The sequence below is a fragment of the Melanostigma gelatinosum genome (assembly GCF_949748355.1).
Source record: "Melanostigma gelatinosum genome assembly, chromosome: 9".
NCBI lineage: Eukaryota > Metazoa > Chordata > Actinopteri > Perciformes > Zoarcidae > Melanostigma > Melanostigma gelatinosum.
In genome coordinates, this window is record NC_136642.1 from 4,414,503 (window position 1) to 4,434,051 (window position 19,549).

Below are 19,549 nucleotides of genomic sequence, written 5' to 3' on the forward strand. Positions count from 1 at the left end.
TACAGTCAACTGTATTTCACTTCGGCAAAACTAATCGACGGCTATCTGTGATAAGACAATCGCAAACAACAATGTGTTTCAAACAACTTATTTAGTCAAAGGAAAAAAGTTTGTAGAAATTTAAAAACAAGGATGTTTTCATTATAGATATCGAAACTCAAACTTTTCGGTCAACGTCCAGCCCTCACAATAACATCTGGGATTAAAACTTTGCATGTAGAATATATGTGAAAGAATAGTTGTGTGTTCGCTTACTTACAGTGGAGCTATATTTGATCCTGACACCTCTGAATCTCACGAATTAACATGTTACGTCTCGTTTGTTTCTTGTTCCATTTGATCCAAACAAAGTGCAAACACAACAGTTTGTGGTTTTACAGGCGGAGTTTTGTGCAGCGACTACGTCTTGTGTCATTGTGAGGTCGCAAAGGAACCAGCGTTCTTAGGCTGCGTCCGACATCACTTCCTATCTACGACACAGAGCTCTACATTCACGTGCGATATTTCATTTTGTGTGAAATTAGTGGATTTTATAGTGTACACACTACTTTTTTGCAAACAATCCAACAATGCAATGTATCACATTTTACGGCTGAACTTTTTGGAAAACAATATCTAATTCCCATTATTTTGACTGATATTGCAGTCGTAAATAATATTTGCAATATTAGCAGGAATGATCAGTTTTACATCATTCTCATTTTCATTGAAAAAACATTAAAAAAATGATTATGGAGGGATTCTTTTCAGGGATTTGTACCAAACAACGATGTTTTAAGTCTGTAGAATATGATGGGTAGACAAGGACATATATTTCATTTAAAATGGTATTTTGACACATTTCCCTTCATTGAAATAAGCCAAATATTGCGCCTCCTGCAGTCGGCCATATTGTGAATTTAAATAAAATCAATTCATTTTGCAGCCCTATCACATTTTACAGAAAACAACCACTGTGTGACGAATCACTTTACTTCTTTCAATCATTTCGTTCAGTTAAGTTCAAAGATTCGTCACTGCATATGTATTTTCCGCACTTGTCTAGTTTCGAGGCTCAGCAGTTTCTGTACTTCTGTTACATACATTTGTGAACTTTGTCAATGCCGGTTATGGACATTCACCTTTACGAGTGTGCGCTTCTACATTTCCCTTTTGTTCAGACAAATCTGCTTTTTTTCCCCCTCCTCAAATATGTTCCAACAGTTAGTCCAGAGCTTTCTTTTTACACATACGGAAAACAATACATAGCGTGTAGACGTTTTAAGTCCATATGTTTAATAACTCTGCTACTCTAAAGCTAAAGACGTTATTAAATGAGGTAAAAGTAATCCATGCAAGTATAAATGCAGTAGAAACCTGTGTGATTCCCGGTGGTTATGAGGTGTCTGCCAGGAAGGGGTTAAAAAAAGGAAACTGTGATACATTTTATAACTTTACTGCATCGTTCTCTTGTTTTCCCACTTTGAGGCAGAAGTTAGCTTTTTGTTCATCAGCGTAACAACTGAATCTCTTCTTCAAACTGTGATACTGAGGTAAGCCACTAGCCCTCTGGACTGCGTCTTCAGTTTATACCGTTAGCGTTTTTCTCTGGGGAGGGATGACGGGAGACAATGTTCTTTGAGCGGCTTCAGAGTGAGACGTCAGAGGAGTTCATGTGCTGCGAGGAGATGATGTGTGTGTGTGCTGGCTGCTGTTTGCCTCCACTTTGCTCTCCTCGGAGTGCTTCTCCAGGTTCTGCAGATCCTCCAGCATCTCCTCGATCAGAGGGGGCATGGAGCCCGGGATCTCCATCTTCAGCGTCACCACCCTCTCCGCTCCTGTGGAGCAACGGAAGCACACATTAGTGCCAGTTGTTGTTATTGCAAAGATGTTGTTTGCCAGTGTTTTTAATTGTGATCCGTGATAAAATCCTACAATGTCTCATCCATATTACTCTTCTTGTGAATTTTGAAGCTTTTACGTGTCTTAAAAAAGACTAAATGACACTTTTAAATAGCATCCCCCTAACTAGTCCGCCTTCACAGCCTCTTTGTGTGCATGCGACCACAGTGTAGTTTATTTATAGGCTAACGTTAGCTTTTTACTTCTCTTGATTGCAAAAAACCCTTAAAAAAATCATAAAACTGGTGTCCATGTGTGAAGATTATCTCGCTGAACAAAACGTACAAGTATCGCAAACGAGTGTTTGCTTCAGAGTTTATTTTCTGCAATAATCCAAAAGCCTTCCTGGGGAATGATCCACTAGCAGGGCTTTGCTTTCTGACCTTTGGCGCTGATGCTGCGCAGGTCAGTGATTTTCATGAGGGCTTTGGGGAACATGAGGGGCATGCTGGGCCGCCGTTTGCGGGAGTAAATCTTCAGCGCCTCCAGCAGCGGCTCCTGCAGCACCTCCACCTTAGACGGCTCCTCCAGGTCCTGTCGGTCTGTTCAAACAGACACCAGAGAATATTTAGTTCTTGAAGGAAAAGCCCCCCCTCCCGCCCAAACTGTAAAAATAAGGGTTGTATATTGTTCCGAGCTTCAGTACCTCCAGAGACCAGACAGATGGCGCTGAGCAGGCCGCTCTCTGTGTCGTCCATCTGCAGCGGCAGCAGCTGGCCGGCAAACGTGAAGACCTGATCCGTCAGCGGTCCGAAGCCGGCGTTGTGGATCTGAGTGCGGGTCAGGGTCAGCCCGTCGGAGAACGTCATGGTGTCCTTGTCGGGAGTGTAGCGAGTGCAAATCCTCAAGATCTGGACGGAAGAAGAACAGAGCGAGGAAGAGGTATCAGATCGTGACGCAGGACGGCTCTGACAAATATTTGAATCAGTTAAAATCAAACTTGCGTCATCGTCACAAAGTCTGTTGAATCAGTTATTTTAGGAAACACACAGACGTACCAGGATGTCCAGGCAGGCGGTTTTGAGCAGAGTGATCTGGTCAGCGATGGTCAGGCCAGTGAAACCGGGCACTCGCTTGGCGAACTCCACCACCTTGATGATGCACTTGGTGGCGAGCTCGCTGAACTTGTCCCACAGCCCGAGGTCCAGCTGGATCCTGTGGTCTGAGCTGGAGTTCTGGAAGGAGGAGAAAAGAAGACGTTTGAGATATTTAGCGTTCGTGTCTCAGGATTCAGAACGCCACTTTAAAAAAAGACATGATGTGATGAGAGGTATACATTTTCATTGTGTGCAGACATTTTAAATCTATCTTCACTTGAGTCAATAACCACAAAATAATAATCGAACTTTCAAAAGCAGCGTTCATTGTTTTCATTTTGGCCATTTGGGGGCCAAAACAAAGACGGCGTATGAAGTCGATATGGTAAATGGGCATTAGCATTCATTTAGCGCCGTGTTTAAAGAGATCTGATGAATGTCAGTCCAATATTTAGTCTCCTTAGCAACTCCTAAGCATTTTGGCCATCGCCGTCTTGGTTGTTTTTGCAAGCAGTGACCATGTTTGGACGGTGGAGGAGTGACGTAGAGACGGCGTATATGACTCTGGGAGCAGCAGACACCGCTGTTTGGTCTATTTGACTCTAAATGGACCATAATTTATTTATTAATGTATTGAAGAAGACTTGAAACTAGAGATTGAGACCATAAACTCATGTTGACAATGTTTAAATCAAGTGAGAAATAGGGTCAGGGGTCAAGTCCAATCACTATAAAAACAGCAAAAAAATGTCTTTTAATTCACATATTTTTAAGCTCAGTGGATAAAAATGCACAAATGTTTCTGCTGTGACTTTTGAAGTCATTGCACTTGAGGATCTTTAACAATACAAATAAACAAAAAGCATAAATATGATCTCTCTAGTAAAACTTGAAATATACCTTTAGAGGTCTTTCATTTAGGCACATCAAGATAAATCTCAAACCAGGAACAAAAGTTATTTGGAACATTTTCTCTTCTTCTTGATTTCACTCTGTTCAGGACATCCAGGAATCGCTCACTTCTGCTGACTCATCAAACCACAAACATGTGCTGTAACAAGCGAAGCGGTTAAGAATGTGTGCAAAGGGCACACCCAGACACGCCACGACCATTTGGATTGACTGAGGGAGTTTCTGGCTTTTGTCACGAAGGCACAAGTTATTCCCGTTTGTGACGCACGCGTGTCACAGGTTGAATGTGCTTCGTGTTCTCTCCGTGTTTGTTGAGACGCAGAAGCCCTGCCCAATTTCTTTCAAATCTGCGCGAGTATACAGTTTCACTGGCAATTACTAACCGTGGTCCCGACCGGTAAATCTGGTGCAGCTGCTATTGGTGTCGATTTTGTTTCCCCTCAATACATCTGCCTGTCAACAGCAATGCTTTTTCCCACAGAGGCCTGCTTTTGTTTTTTACCGTTTATTACACAGGTTTGGTGCTAAATTTAAACATTTTTGACTCGATAAATATGATCAGAAATCCCTCCAAAAGACCACATCAAGAGAGCAAGACCTTGAGGAACTCCATAGAATCAGTCATGCTGTGATGTGGTATCAACACCTTTTGAAATTTGGAGATTTCTGCGAGAAATTGGAGGGCGAGCACTTCTGTTCTGGAAACTGCTCAGAAACACCTTTCATTGTCAATATACCGAGTAAAGCCTCACATCTCCTGTGTAGGGACCCGAGCATGCAGAAATATTAAAATAAACCATTTTTAGATGAGGTGAAAATAACACTTTTATACTGCATGCAAACAACTGTAAAGGGGAGACTCATGAGTAACATAGAACCTATTTTCAGTCACAAAAGTCCTCTTTATAAATCTATTACTTGCTTGAAGGCCTTTTCGGAAAAATATAGAATATACATTGACAGTTTGCACCGAGGCCGATATGAATATTCACAGTCATCGATCCATCGTTCTCACGATCATGAACGCACACTCAACTCTCCACACTGGAGCTCATTACTACAATACTGCAAATACTGTGTGGAAAAGTTACAGTGTGGTCACATTTCCTGTTGGTGGCGCCAAAGAAGCATGCTGTGTGTAAACGCTGCGCTTCATTGCACTGGTTTCTATCATTCATGGTTGCACCAAATATCATTGATTTGATCGAAGAAGAGCTCTAATCAGAGTTTATCAAAGCTAGGTTGAGAATGAGTAAATCCAGATCTGAAACTAAGCTGATCTCTGTTGCACAATTTAAACTAATCTCCGTTTATTAAATTCAAGTCTAAACCAAAATCAAATACAGTTTAATCAATATGGAGATGCTTGCTTACCCAAATTAAAATAAATAAGTATATTTGTGTGCTGTCTGGACCTAGTTAGTGAAGGGGGAGCCGTTAACTTTCGGCTGCTCTGTATTCTTTAACGCCACGCGACATTGTTTGCTCACTAACGAGCTGAAAAGTTCGGCAAAGATGCTCTGATTTCTTGCAATATGGCCGAATAATAGAAGATTTTAAAAAACAGACTCTGAACAGAATTATGACATTGAAGTCCAAAAACAACTATTGATCAAAAAACTCACTATTTTATGCGCTGGTTTGTTTTTACTTGCATCCTCTTTTTTTAATGGACGTGTGATTTTGGGACAATTCAGCCACTTCCACGTATATTTCCTGTTGTGTTTTATCTTCTGTTGGCAGCCACAACATAAACATCTGTTAAATTCATGCAATCCTATTAACCATAAAATACTTCTAAATCAGATGAACCACTGTCTTGAGATGAGAGTTTTGCAGATTACTTTCTCTCTGCAGAGGAACATCTTTGTGACGTCGTGACTCACTGTGGTGTATTTTCCCAGCTGGCAGAGAGAGGGGAAGGTCTCTCTGTGAGCCCTGCAGATCTTCTCCACTATCAGGCCGAGCTCCGTCGTCAGCTCGTACGTCTCCATGATGGTCATCTTCACCGCCTCCTTCTTCCCCTTCCTGCTGTTTCTGTCGTTTCTCACTGCTGAAGAAGAGAAGGACGAACGTTGTAAGATGTTTAAATGAATAACTAAAATGGATTCAAACAGTCCCACGGTGCTTGATTTAAAACTCTGAACCGTTTGACTTTTTAACGTTAATCCCTTCTGGAATTTAACTTGCACACATTGACATTGTGAATGGACTTCACAAGCCTTTCCATGACACTCCAGTGTTTGATCGTGAAAATACAAGATACTCGTCTGTAGTCCACACAATTCAGAAAACACAAAGATGTTGTTGAACGTGATAGAAAACAGTGATCTGTACAAGAATCCTATACAAAGGCGATAGGGTGCACTTTTGAAAAAAAACAACCATATATATATATATATATATACACACACACACACACACACACACACACACGTTTTACTTTTTTGCTGGTTTGTAAAGCCTCTAAAATGACTTTAAATGAAATTAAGGCGAACAGCTGTCAGTGAAACTCTTTCTCCGGTAGAAAAACACAGCCTCCAATGTACTCAGCTGGCAGTAAGCTGTGAGGATTAACTGCTACTCGAGGGAGCACGAGAAGCAGGCTAACCCAACCCAACCAGGTTGGCCTTCCATAACCACTTCGCTAACGGTGTCAACACGTTGCAGGGCGTCCCGATGACTTGGCTCAGGCTGCTACACACACACACATGCTCAGAATTATGCAACCGCCCCATCTCTGCCACTCTCACCACCACCCACTCCTCCTCCTCCTCCTCATCATCCAGCAGTTACATGGCATCCACCTGTCTGCTGCACGTGATGTTTTTACGTAACGCTTGCGTGTGGACCGGCAACAATGAGACCATGTGGGTGGGTGGATCCTTCACTACCGCCCCATCGCTGCTCATAACACACGCTCCGTTATCGAGGTCGAGTTCACTGAGGACTTCTCAATGACTCATTTGAGAATGCATATCATAAACAGGTTGTTTCAGTGAAATCATAACTTCTTAACACCAGTTTTGTCTGAACGTTTTCCGAGGTTCTTTTTACGGATGTCACGATGTCAGAAGTTGAGTACAAATACCAGTGAAAATACACTATTATCGATACCACGGTAAACAATAAAAGTTAAACCGTAAATCCAATGTACTGTAACATGTACTGTTTTTTTGTTGGGAAGTTAAATGGGTCATAATTCCCTGTCTATATTTTATACTGCTGTGAAAACATATCCTTTCACTGTATTTATTAAATTTTCTCGCCAAAACTATATTTGAACCTGAACTCATCATGATGTAAATCAATGGCACCTCACGTTAGCTGCCTCTGAAGTGTGAAGCCAATGCTGAAGGGCCTTAAACTTGCATTCTATCTTGTGTCCACCAGGGGGCGACTCCTCCAGTTGCAAAAAAACAGGTCAGATTGTATAGAAGTCTCTGAGAAAATGACTCTACTTCTCTCTTGATTTATTCTCTCAGTAAACATTGTAAACATGAGTTTATGGTCTCAATCTCTAGTTTCAAGTCTTCTTCAATACAGCATGATGTTCATTTAGTCGATTATTATCCATTTAGAGTCAAACAGACCATAAAGCAGGGGATGCTTTAGGGCGGGGCTACACAGTGATTGACAGGTAGCTACCAGAGCAGAATACAGCGTCTCGACGTCACTTCTCCGCATTCTAAATATGGTCACTTCCGTTCACTGGTTGCAAAAAAACAAGATGGCGACGGCCAAAACACTGAACTCGAGGGTTTAGTTCGGGTCAGGATAGCTCATTGTTAATGATAAACTTAAGTTGATAATTAGTTGAGACCGACCCTTCCGTCACCTCTTATATCTTCCTCTATCTGATCAATGACATCTGCAATCCACTGTCCGCTATCTCCGATCTAGTCTGTCCCTGAAGGCCTCGTCATTTCCTCTCAGTGTCTCACGAGCCCCCCCCCCCCCCGCTGAGTCGGCGTGGATCGGACACTTACACTCCTTGGACATTCCCGCTGCGAAGCACCTCTGGAGCCGACAGTACTGACAGCGGTTCCTTGTGATCTTGTTGATGATGCAGTTTCGGTCTCGGTGGCAGGTGTACGCCATGTTTTTCTGCACGCTGCGGCGGAAGAAGCCCTGCAGAGGCAACGGGGAGAGTAAAGAGAAGATATTATTCATTCAACTTACCACGAGTATGAAATAACCTTTTTATGTCGTCTGGAATCGCTTTGACACCGTAAACAGGTGTATTTACTTTTATAAATTGGATAGTTTATGGTGATATTAGTGGTATGTTTCTCCAAATACAGTAATCAATAACTAACTAATCATCCTGTACACACATAGTATGCATTCAGATATTTACTCCATTCATGGTCAGTCATTAGGAAACATTAGATCATGTCTGTAAAAAGGTTTTGTGCCAATCCACCAAGTAAATGTTGGCAGTAGAATATAATACAGGCCTTTTTTATTTCAATGTTTACAAAAATTACAGATGAAAATAAACTTTTATTGTCAGTTGAATTGGGAATAATAGCAGGTTCCAATGATATGAATAAAGCTACTGTTATGTGTATGTGTGCTGTACTTTAGAATCAGGCAACGTGCTTTTAAATAGCTTGATTTTCAGCAAAAACTCTGTGATTCTGCAATAACGTCACCGACTACAACTCGAACCGTGGTGGAAACATCTACAAACAACACAGATACACATCTGGAATTACACGAGTCAGATTGTTGACGGCAGCGTGTTTACGTTGTCGAGATGGAAGTCACTAATAAACCGGGACAAAGTTCAGGCACTGTAGTGATGTTGGTGTTATCTCTGAGCAAATACAGCGATCAACATGTATTTATGGTGCGTTTGTTGAGGAGAGATACAATATATATAGACAAACTGAAAACAGCTATCAGATGCAAGTAGTGTTGAAAGCAGAAGCTAATTTGCAAAACACGGTCCTAGAAGGGTCGAACGTAATAAAACGTATTATACATAGTGAACTTTGGAGCAGCTGTTTCATCCCTTGCTTTCCTGGAGCAAGGGTCTTTTATTTTTACATTTTTTTGCCACAGGCCTGGCAGGTTACCTTGCAGCCCTCGCAGGCGCTGACGCCGTAGTGGTAGCCCGAGGACTTGTCTTGACACACGAAACAGGGCTTGTACGTGCGAGGAGGCGGCGGCGGGGAGGCGGGGCTGGCGAACAGGTCGTCTGAGCTGGAGCTGGAGCTCTGGCTTTCAACGGCTGCAAACACACAATTTGACACCAAAAAAAACCACTCGTTAACAAGCACAACAGGGAGAATGTAACATACTGTCACTTATAAGTTTGAACCGTTTGGGTTTTATTGTCAAAGAAATCTGATGGAGCACTTGATTTCATGATAGTAGGATAGTAAACAGAATATCTTTGGGTTTTGAACAAGCAATTTGAATATGACTTCTTGGGCTGTGGGAGATATTAACAGGCATCTTTCTCTATTTTTTAAATTCTATTTTATGAACAATCGATCATTATAGGGCATTCACTATTTATTCAAAATGTGTACTTTCATTTGAAGCGGGGAAATATTCAAAATCACGTTCAAAATGTACCGTCCGTACAGAACGTGCAACATTATGGGACAATAGGAACATTTTATGCCAAAATAATTACAAGTAAGAGAATTATTTCACAGTTCTGTTGTCACTGGGCAGGACATTCATGTGACTCTACACTGATCTTATCAGCTCTCATCAATAAGAAGTGGACGGAGTCACCGCGATGCCCAGCCCGTCACCATCTTGTTTTTTTGGACCAAAAGTGACAGAAGAGGGTGGAGATACAACCGACCGCTCAATAACACATTTATAGGGGACACAAATGCTCAAAGACTTAAGATGTAAGAAGAAAACACGGACAACTCCCAGACCGAACAACGGCGTGCTAGAAACCTGTCAATCACAAGGTAGCCCCGCCCTAAAGCATCCCCTGCTTTATGGTCTGTTTGACTCTAAATGGACCATAATGTACTAAATGAACATCATGCTGTATTGAAGAAGACTTGAAACTAGAGATTGAGACATAAACTCATGTTTACAATGTTTACTGAGGGAATAAATCAAGAGAGAAGTAGAGTCATTTTCTCATAGACTTCTATACAACCAGAGGAGTTGCCCCCTGGTGGCCAGTCGAGAGAATGCAGCTTTAAGGCACCTCAGCATTCATTGTCTTCCAGCTTATCGCCTGGCCTTTATCAGACTCTGAGACGACAACACTTATTCACATTTATTGAAATTGTGGAGTTCAATATCTGCACTTGTCCTTCATGGACTAAGAAACCAAAACTATAGAGTGAAACCCCAACTGTGTTGAAGAAGAGAGTCGGCGCTCTGTCCAGAAAGCTGGACTCATCGATCACAAACCGGCTCTTTGGAAATGTATTCAACGTAGAATTTACTTCGCCATAGCATGCACACATTTGCGCCTATTGTGGCAAAGCGTTTATCTCAATCTCTCCAGTTGTACGTATCCTTTCACAACAGTCCACCCTCTTCAACTTCAACAGACGCTTTTGAGAGGAGAATTGCGGCGGCCTGTGGGGGCTCGCTCAGCCTCCCCCGCTGGCTCCCTGATCACCTCCACCGCTGACAGAAAACGAAGAAAGTCGTTTTTTGAAAAAAGGGGGACAAAAAAAAAAGAGAGAGAAAAATTGCTCATCTACATCCCCTCGAACCCGTGGCCTCTGATTGAACCTGGAATCAGCGGGTCAATCGAGGACACCCCCATCAGCCCGAACACAAAACAATGGCGGAGCATGCCACGAGCCCAGCTGACTGATGAGAGGGAGGGAGAAGAAACAGAAAGTGTGTGCGGTGGGGCGGTGGCAGTCATTTGGTCGGGGGAAGGGAGAAAGAGGGGGCCCCGTCCCAATGTAGGTGGTGTTATATGACGTACGCGATCAAACCTATTTTGGAGCCTGCCGAATAAAAGTTTAAAAAGTCAACTTGCATGTGAAAGAAGTTGCGTATGCGCTTGGTATTTTTGGTAAATTTCATGTGAAGAAAGAAGCTCTTTTTGTAATTAACCTCATTTTGCTTGTTGCTAAATTCATCCATACATCAAAATTCAAAAGAAGCATTTTCTGTCGCAGCCCTCACAACGAATTAACTCATTTTCTAAAATGTCAAAAGTCGTGAAACACGCTCATAATAATTTCACAGAGTCCAGAAATGATTCTGAAGAAACCATAACAACCAACAAAACATTTAATTTACCGTCATATTCGACAAAGAAAAACTTTAAATCTTCACATTTGAGAAGCTGGAACCAGCCTGAAAAATTACCGAAAATATTAGTTGTCAAAACAGTTGCCTGCAGCTTTGGGTTATTTAGTTGTACATCTTTTGTCTCCTTTTACTGGTTAAAGTAAAGACAGTGAGTCTTCTTGTGTTTTGAGATGTGAAAGCAGCGACAGTCTGTAAGTAAGAAACTCACAAAATACTTCTTCTGATAAAAATGGCCCCTGTGGCTGATAATAATAATATTATTATATTATATATGACATTATTAGATTGTTTGATCTATTGAATGAGGGAAAACAATTCTGCTACACTGTGTGTTACTTTAAAGGACTAACTTTAATATTTATGTGAAATAATTGTACCTCTTTGTGCATCTTAATGCAGGACTTTTACTTGTACTTCTTGTTTTTACATGGGTTGTACTTGTACTTCTACTTAAGTATAATATATGGGTACTTCCTCCACCACTGACAACAGTCTGGCTCTCCTCTGAGCCGGTGACCGTCCGGTGAACCCGCGGTGACCCCAAACTGACCGGCCCCGTCCCAAACACAGACCACCACACTGCCATGAGCCGCTCTGTGCACAGCTCCCTGTTTACTGATGATTATGTGAAAAACAAAAGCTCCTGAACTCACCACGAAAAGCATCGCGGTACATTGATCACGAGATTTACTTTTTCCCCTACTTGACTTTCATAAGCAGTTAATAAACAATCAATAAAAGTGTTGTAACACACTAAAGTGTAGTTATACACATGAGCCATGAGGGCACTTTAAAGTTGTTACTACTGTACAGTATTTGTCAACAGTTATAACGTCTCTTATGAAGTCTACTTTATGTTATTAAAACTGTGTTTCATTCATTGTGTGTTGTGGGTGCCCACGTGAGTTATGGTTGTTGACAAATAAATGAAAAAACACTTAAATCTGCTTACATGAAACCATCAAATACACATTTATATTCTGCTCATGAACGTTAAATGAGGGGTTAAAGTGAATTGTTACAGTAGAAGGAAAAGTCCTTCAGACATAATTAGAGGAAAAAACTCAAATATGGCTTCAAGTCAGTTTTTGTATTTATTCTAATATTTTTTTGTTCATTTTTTGAAGCATTTCATGATCTTGCAGCAGCCTGTTTGTCAGCTCCAGCTGTTGATATCTGTAAAAGTAAACTTAAAATATACCTCCTTCAGCCTGGATATTGTTTAGAATTATGTTTTTTAAATGTTTTTGTTTTAAAATCATTATTTATTCAAATGGCTTCATGCTCAACAATATATTTAAACCTATTTTATTTTATTTATTAATTCATTTTCAGCATTTGTATGCGTTACCTGCGTTCGGCTCAGATTGTTTTGCTGTTCACATCTTATTATCAGCGTTGTCAGTCTTCTGTAAAGCACTTTGAATTGAACGACCTTATATGACAAGTCTCATACAAATTAACTTTGATTGACTGATTGATTGAATCAGAGGAGTTGAACAATGCAGTGGATGAATCCCATATTTCTATCTGTATGTTTATATATATATTTATATCTACCGATCAGTGCAGCCTAATGTATTGAAATGTTATTCCAAATGGGGTAATTGTTATTAAGCACACATGTCTATGTGCAACCCATCAATAGGGATCCTTACCATTAAGCTGTTTGTATTTCATGATCCACACTGTCAACCTGTTTTTTCGGCATGGTGTATATTTGGGATTTGCACCTTATTGTTATTATTGTATTTCTGACATTGTGCTGCTGCTGCTGCTGCACAACAATTTCCCTCTTGATGAATAAGGTTACACCTTATTTTAGAACAACACCTAACCTTATGAACAAACTACAGGTATATTACTTGAAATGTATTAATTAGTAGATGCATGAATTCTTGTTGACTGAACTCACCTGATGTGATTTTGTTTAGCTAATAAATTAAAGTGTATAGAGGAGGGTGTCAAGCACAACATTGAAAATACATTTAAGGCAAATTTATGGTTTCAGATTTTTTTGGCCATACAATAAAAACAAACTTGATTTAACATGATTGATTTCTGTTTTTAAATCATATATTTCCCTTATGGAGGCCACCAAAACATCACTGATTGAAATTGTTTTAAAAAATGGAGTTTTCCACCTACACTGCGAGCACCGGTGCTGCTGCCAGTCCGCCTCGACCAGCTCGGGGAAGAAGGCTGCCAGGTCCTGGTCCTGGTCCTGCAGCATGCACGCAGGGCTGGACGTGGACGCGTACAGGTCCAGGACTTCTCCGGGACCGAAAGCTTGAAATTCCAGATCGTCAAACATCTTCGAGGTTTCGGTCTCCGCGACTGAGACCTTGTCCGCATGTGCAAATCCTTCACAGCAAAGGCGGGTTTTTTTTGTCCCCCACTCTCCTCCGTTTTGAGTTTGATGCAAACGGTGTTTTAAGAGTAAAACATGCGTGTGTTGCATTCAGAGGGGCGTGTGCAGACCTGTGTTTCCCCACAGACGGTCAGAGAGTGGTCGCATGTCGCTGTGCAGAAGAGCCACTGGCGGTTAAACGCGTCCAGGTTTGTTCTGAGGCTGTTTTGCATAACAAAGTTAGTCCCGGGACTTTCTTCCTCTTATCTCCTCGTTATTGACGAATGTCTCAACTCGGCCCTGCTTCATACTAGTTATGTCAGAGCGAGCGATGGCGTTACCTAATGTATGCGAGTGAACTCCCGGTGAACCGCCTCCGCTGGCCTTCACATGACCCAGCCGTGGTGTGACGTCACCGGCAGCGGTTGGAAACAAGAACCGTATTTAAGTCATTTTACTTTGAGTAAAAATGATTTATTCTGTAAAAGTAGGCGAACACGATGCACGTTTAACTGTGAAAAGTATACAATCTGAAGCATTAAAAAACAAGAGGTATTATATTTATTTTATGGTCTTTCTTCTGCTCAAAATCTGGCGCCTACAATCCCCACAATGCAATTTGATCGTGGAAGTCGGCCGGTTGGAAACACCTACCGAAGTGATTTACTCAAGTAAAAGTATTAATACTGTAAAAGTAGCCTACCACCGTCAAAAGTTTAACTTTGAAAAGTATAGAATTGAAAGCAGCAGAAACGAGTAATCTGTTCGAAATTTGGCGCCTACAATCCCCATAATGCAATTCGAGTGTCGACCGTGTTATAGCTAACTAAGTATATTATTAAAAGTACCGCACTTCGGTACAGTTTAGAGGTACTTGTCTTTTACTCAAGTATTTCCATTTTATGCCAAGGTGCTTTATAAAAAGACAATACTTTTTACTCCATTACATTTATACACTTACACACTTACAAATATTAAAGGCTATTTAGATGTATTTTTAAAATGTCAAGTATTTCTTCAGTTTAAAGGAGCCTAAGTACTTGAAACAACCATACATATACAGTGAAGAAGGCCAGTATTAGATTATTAACAGCCTGTACATGCAAATGTATCAATAATGATTTATTCTGCTTTCAGATCAAGATAAAATATTAGGCTTCATGCACCTCAACAGGGTGAGAAAGTCATAAACCATAAAGATCTTTACTGTTAATAAAATCATTCTACAATCAAACTCAAGTGTGTTTATGTTCTGAGAAATGTATATTCAGGAGATGGGATACAGGAATTCTATCAAACTACATAATTTATGTGCAATAGAATGTTCACCCTTGTTCGATGTAATGCTCAGTTGAGTATTATTTCACATTTACTCATTTTGTGAACTGAACATGCTTTAATTAGGCCAGAACATGCCTATTGATATGTTGTCACTGTCCACTGAGAACAATGTACCATAACCTAAACATCTTTTCTTTTATGGAGCGAAAGAAAACTATGTGCCTTGTTTTAAGCTTGGAGATAATTCATTATTTAAAGATATAAGATATAAGGCAAAGTGGATTTTTTTTAAATGAAAAAAAGCATCTGCCTACACTCAAATATGTGCAAGAATCTGTTCAGTAAGCAAGCTTTTGTTCAGATAACTTTTTCAAGGCAAGAACACAAAAGATTCAAGGAATTCACTCACTTAACTTTAACGTAGAACACTTGTGTAAATATGTTGTAGTTTTGTGGCGAAACATCAAGGGGATTGTAGTCCTAGTGTCTATAGAGACAGTTACAAAATGTGCAGCACATCAGAGATAAAATACACCCAGATAGAATGTGCAGCAATAGAGATACATTATATGTAAACATCTGGTTCAGTCATAAACAAGCAGAATCTTAATCCTCATTAGGACCCAGTGGTTGCAATGTTCTTATAAGATGCTGTTCAAATTATTCGGAAATATAAGTGAAATACTCTTCCTGCTCCCCTCAAGTGCAGTGAGATTAGTGCCATTATGCTGGAGAACACTCAGGCTTTTAGCTTTGGATGCATGGTTCACCATAGAGGGACACTTTCCTGTTTTAAATAAAGGGCATCAAACCGAAGCAGGTTAACACTGATGTTCCCGTATTGGCATTTCAAGATTGAAACCATGTGGCCTTTCACAAAATCAATACTTTTTAGGCTCTGTTTCTCTTCATTTACGTCCACTTCAATTCTTGATCCATGACTTTAAGTGGGAAATATTTGCAGCCAGGAGGATCCATAATTAAATCTACTGGGAGATAAAGTAGGTCAGCTGCAAGATGGGTTGGTGGGTAGGGGGAAGGAAATCTGTTCCACTTTGGAATAATGGACCAATTTAACAGCATTCATCAACTGGAAATGACTGAAAACAACTTCCAAGCACCCCCAAAAAAAAGCAATACATAGAAAAAGTATTTAAATACATCGTCTGAAATATATCAATTAAAAAGGGATCGCAGGCGGACGATGCCAAAGAAGAATGCTAAACTATGTTGTTTGAATATATAAATACACTTGATCTCCTTCAATGCCACTGCTAACCCCATTGAGGCATGGAGGCAGCACAGATCCAATGTTAAAGGAGGCTAATTACTCCCAGTATCTCCCACACTCCAGGGAGGCCAGGTCATCCAGAGGACAGGCATGTGAAACATTCCTGCAGCCTGCTGCTGCTGCTGGACCTCCCTCCCAGTCTCAGTCTTCCCCTGTCCTCCTTTTCTCCTCCTTCATCCGTCCTCCCCCGGCTCCTCGTCCCCGTCCACGTCCCTCTGTCCCGTTTAGCGTCGCTCTAATTTGTTTTCTCTTTCTTCTTGCTCTCCGTCTTGATCACTCTTTCCAATGTTCACTCAGTCAATTGTTGTCGTTCTGTGGTAGGAGTGCATCTATTCAGCCATTCATCAATCGTATTTTGTGGCATGTGACGTACGGATTTGTTCTGATTAAACGACGGCTCTGTGAGGTTGTACTTAGGGTGCTTTGAAGTAATGTGTAAGCATGCTAATGTACCTGCAAAGACAACGCTACCTTTCCGAATATTTAACAGGTATAATGTTTACCAACAACTACTAAACTCCATTTGGATTGAGGCACAGATCTGTGGCTGATGTGTGAGGTATTGTTGTATTCAGTCTGGCTGTACCCTGACAGTCCTGGATACCTCCATGGATGTATCGAGAGAACTGAGAGAACCGTCATTCCTACGAGGGTTGCTCCGCGTGAAGCAAGAAAAAGTTAGACTTCCAAGTACGAATTTCCGATGGAAGTACTCGGATCTTCCGGCGCTCTCACGCAACCCTGGGCCCAAAGAACAAGTGCACAAGTGTTTCCTTTAACCCCGCCTCCCAGCCCACGTTATCGGGCTTATCTTCATGAACGGAGGAAGGAAAACCTCTCTGGATTCAGCTATGTGCTCGTGCATTTTACAAATGTTAGGACCTCGTGATTTAAATGAGGGCCTTTCATGTGTTCGCACTGGCCAGCTGATTTAAAAAAAAAGTATCCGCTGATTTACAGACATCTGTTTCCAAATGTAAGTCTATGGGGGGGAAACAATGCTACCATAGACGGTATACAACAAATGGATGTAGTCGTGACGTCACCCATCGATTTGTGGACTGCCGTTTTGAAGCCTTGAGTTCAACATTTTGACCGTTGCCGTCTTGGCTTTTCGCAACCAATGAACTAAAGTGACCATATTTGGACTGGAGGAGTGACGTACAGACGCCATGCATGGCTCTGATAGCGGTAGCAACCTGTCAATCATAAGGTAGCCCCGCCCTAAATCATACCCTGCTTTATGGTCTGTTTGACTCGAAATGAACATCATGCTGTATTGAAGAAGACTTGAAACTAGAGATTGAGACCATAAACTCATGTTTATAATGTTTACTGAGGTAATAAATCAAGAGAGAAGGAGAGTCATTTTCTATAGACTTCTATACAACCAGAGGAGTCGCCCCCTGGTGGTCGATAGAGAGAATGCAGGTTTAAGGTACTTCAGCATTGACTCCACGTGTCAGAACTGTGTTTGCTACAAAGCCTGGCTCTCTTCGGGCTTGTTTACATCTAGAAAAGCTCTGGGAAGGCTTACGTTAAAATAAAACATGCATTAGCCAACAAACGCTTTGGTGAATTGTCATAATTACAATTTTTGGTTTTTAATATAAATATACTCAATATTAATATAATATAATTCACTATATATATAACTCTGACCCTAAACCATTAAGACCAATTTACTTATTATTATTTGGGTTTTGTCCTGATTTGGTCAAAGTCATAGAGGAAATCTACCCCAAATATACAAAACCACACAAAAACAAACCACATCTTGGTTTCGTTAAAGCTGTAAAATCCTTTTCATCTGCTCCTCATTTTGTGCATTTCTCCAGCATTTTGTCCAAATATGGCGTCGCACCAAATGGTAAGTAGACTGAATGACCGACTTCCCAACAGATCCTCAGCTTTCCTTTTGATTCTTTACAACCAGTTGTAAACCTTCACTTGGAGCCTGGCACCATTGAGGGGTTGTTTATTAGAGCAATATATCTCTTTATTCTCACTGTCACACAAACAGCAGTGATGACGGACAATGAACAGGTTTAAAAGGGCTCTCTGTAAGTCAAACTCCTCTTTGAAGTTTTAGCTTCTTAAACAACGTAAAATCAAAACCATACTTGCTGATTGATGAATAGTTGCCATGTTTTTTTTGTGTGTGGAAAATCAGCGGGTAATAAGATATTTGGGACATGTGGGCAGTTATATTCTCTGACCTGCAGCCAACCCGTCATCTGACCTGTCCGGGATTAAGTGGAGTTTTGCATTAAGGACTGCCTCAACTTTTCAACAGTAGAAATGACACGAGTCAAACTGATACATCTGGTTTTTATAACATTGAACCTAAATTTGTAGATTTCACCTCACAGTCAGAGATTAACATTGGATATTTTATGTTTATTAATATATGCTTTCTGTAGACCCAAACTGTAGATGCTTGATGAATACTTAGTTTGCTCATAAAGAAACACATTTTTGGATGTTACGTGGAAGCAAACTATTTCAAAAAGCCTTTTCAAAAGCTATTTTTATTTACCTATTGTTTCATTGGCCAATGCAATGTGGATTACGATGTCTAATTACAGTGTTTTTCATGGAGGAAATTAAACATTGTGGAGATTTGATAATTAATTGAAGACATTAAATCAGAACTCCCCCCTGAAAGAAACGACGTGCATACAGGACACGTGGTTTAAACCTGGTCAAATAGTTGCAGCTATAAAAAAAATAGTTCTTTCCCAAATTTCCCAAAGTTGGAATCAGTCCCATCTTAAGGGGACCTTTCTGAGGAGCATCCAGCATTGTGCTGCATTTTAACAGGCTCATATTTGACTGTATGCAAATGAGGAAACTGACAAAGGTCACCTTAATAAGCCACCTGATAAGATCCCTGACCAACTGTTACTTTATTAAGGAGGCAATAACAGAAAGCAACGAATTACAGCTAAAGCATGTCATTTTGTTTTACATCACTTCTCGATTTAGAACACAACAACAAACCAGAAATAAACAGATAAACTAAGTTTACAGTGGACATGATTAATACAGTAAGATAAAGGGTACCTTGTGCGTCGGCTTCAGACGCTAAAGGGGGCGTGACAAAGTGTTCGGAATCTGACACCCTGGAAATGAGAACGAGCTGTAATGTCGTCAAAAACGATTCAGGCGTTTTGGTAATGTACCGTCATGAAGCATTAAATAATTAAATAATTAATGTAGCGTCTGACACACTGCACACTCAACATCTTTCATTTTGTGTGTTATTTTCTGCTCATGCAACACAGTTTTCCTTGAGGGAGTTATGGGATTTAACAGCTGTTAACATGTTACTGAAGTCTGATTCTTGAGGTCTGATGCCAAAGGTTAACTGATTCTAAGGTCCGATGCCGTGAATTCTGATTAGAACTGATTCTGATGCCCGATCCTGGGAACTGATCCTGAAATCTGATACCAAAGTTCTGATACTCGGGTCTCATAGCCGGGTTCTGAAGCCTGAGGACCGAATCCTGAGATCTGATCTCAGGTCTGACG

At 40.8% G+C, this 19,549-nt stretch overlaps 1 protein-coding gene across 1 annotated transcript; it reads right to left on the bottom strand.

Annotated features, from left to right (window-relative positions):
- Nucleotides 1-1,650: 1,650 nt before the first annotated feature.
- Nucleotides 1,651-13,407, bottom strand: LOC306782665 (retinoic acid receptor beta-like; the record flags this gene model as incomplete). Its single annotated transcript, XM_079276109.1, has 8 exons — nt 1,651-1,817; nt 2,265-2,423; nt 2,528-2,732; nt 2,880-3,056; nt 5,717-5,883; nt 7,820-7,961; nt 8,915-9,069; nt 13,242-13,407. The coding sequence occupies 8 exons, from the start codon at nt 13,405-13,407 to the stop codon at nt 1,651-1,653; spliced, it is 1,338 nt and encodes a 445-aa protein (XP_079132235.1).
- Between the last annotated feature and the right edge of the window lie 6,142 nt (nt 13,408-19,549).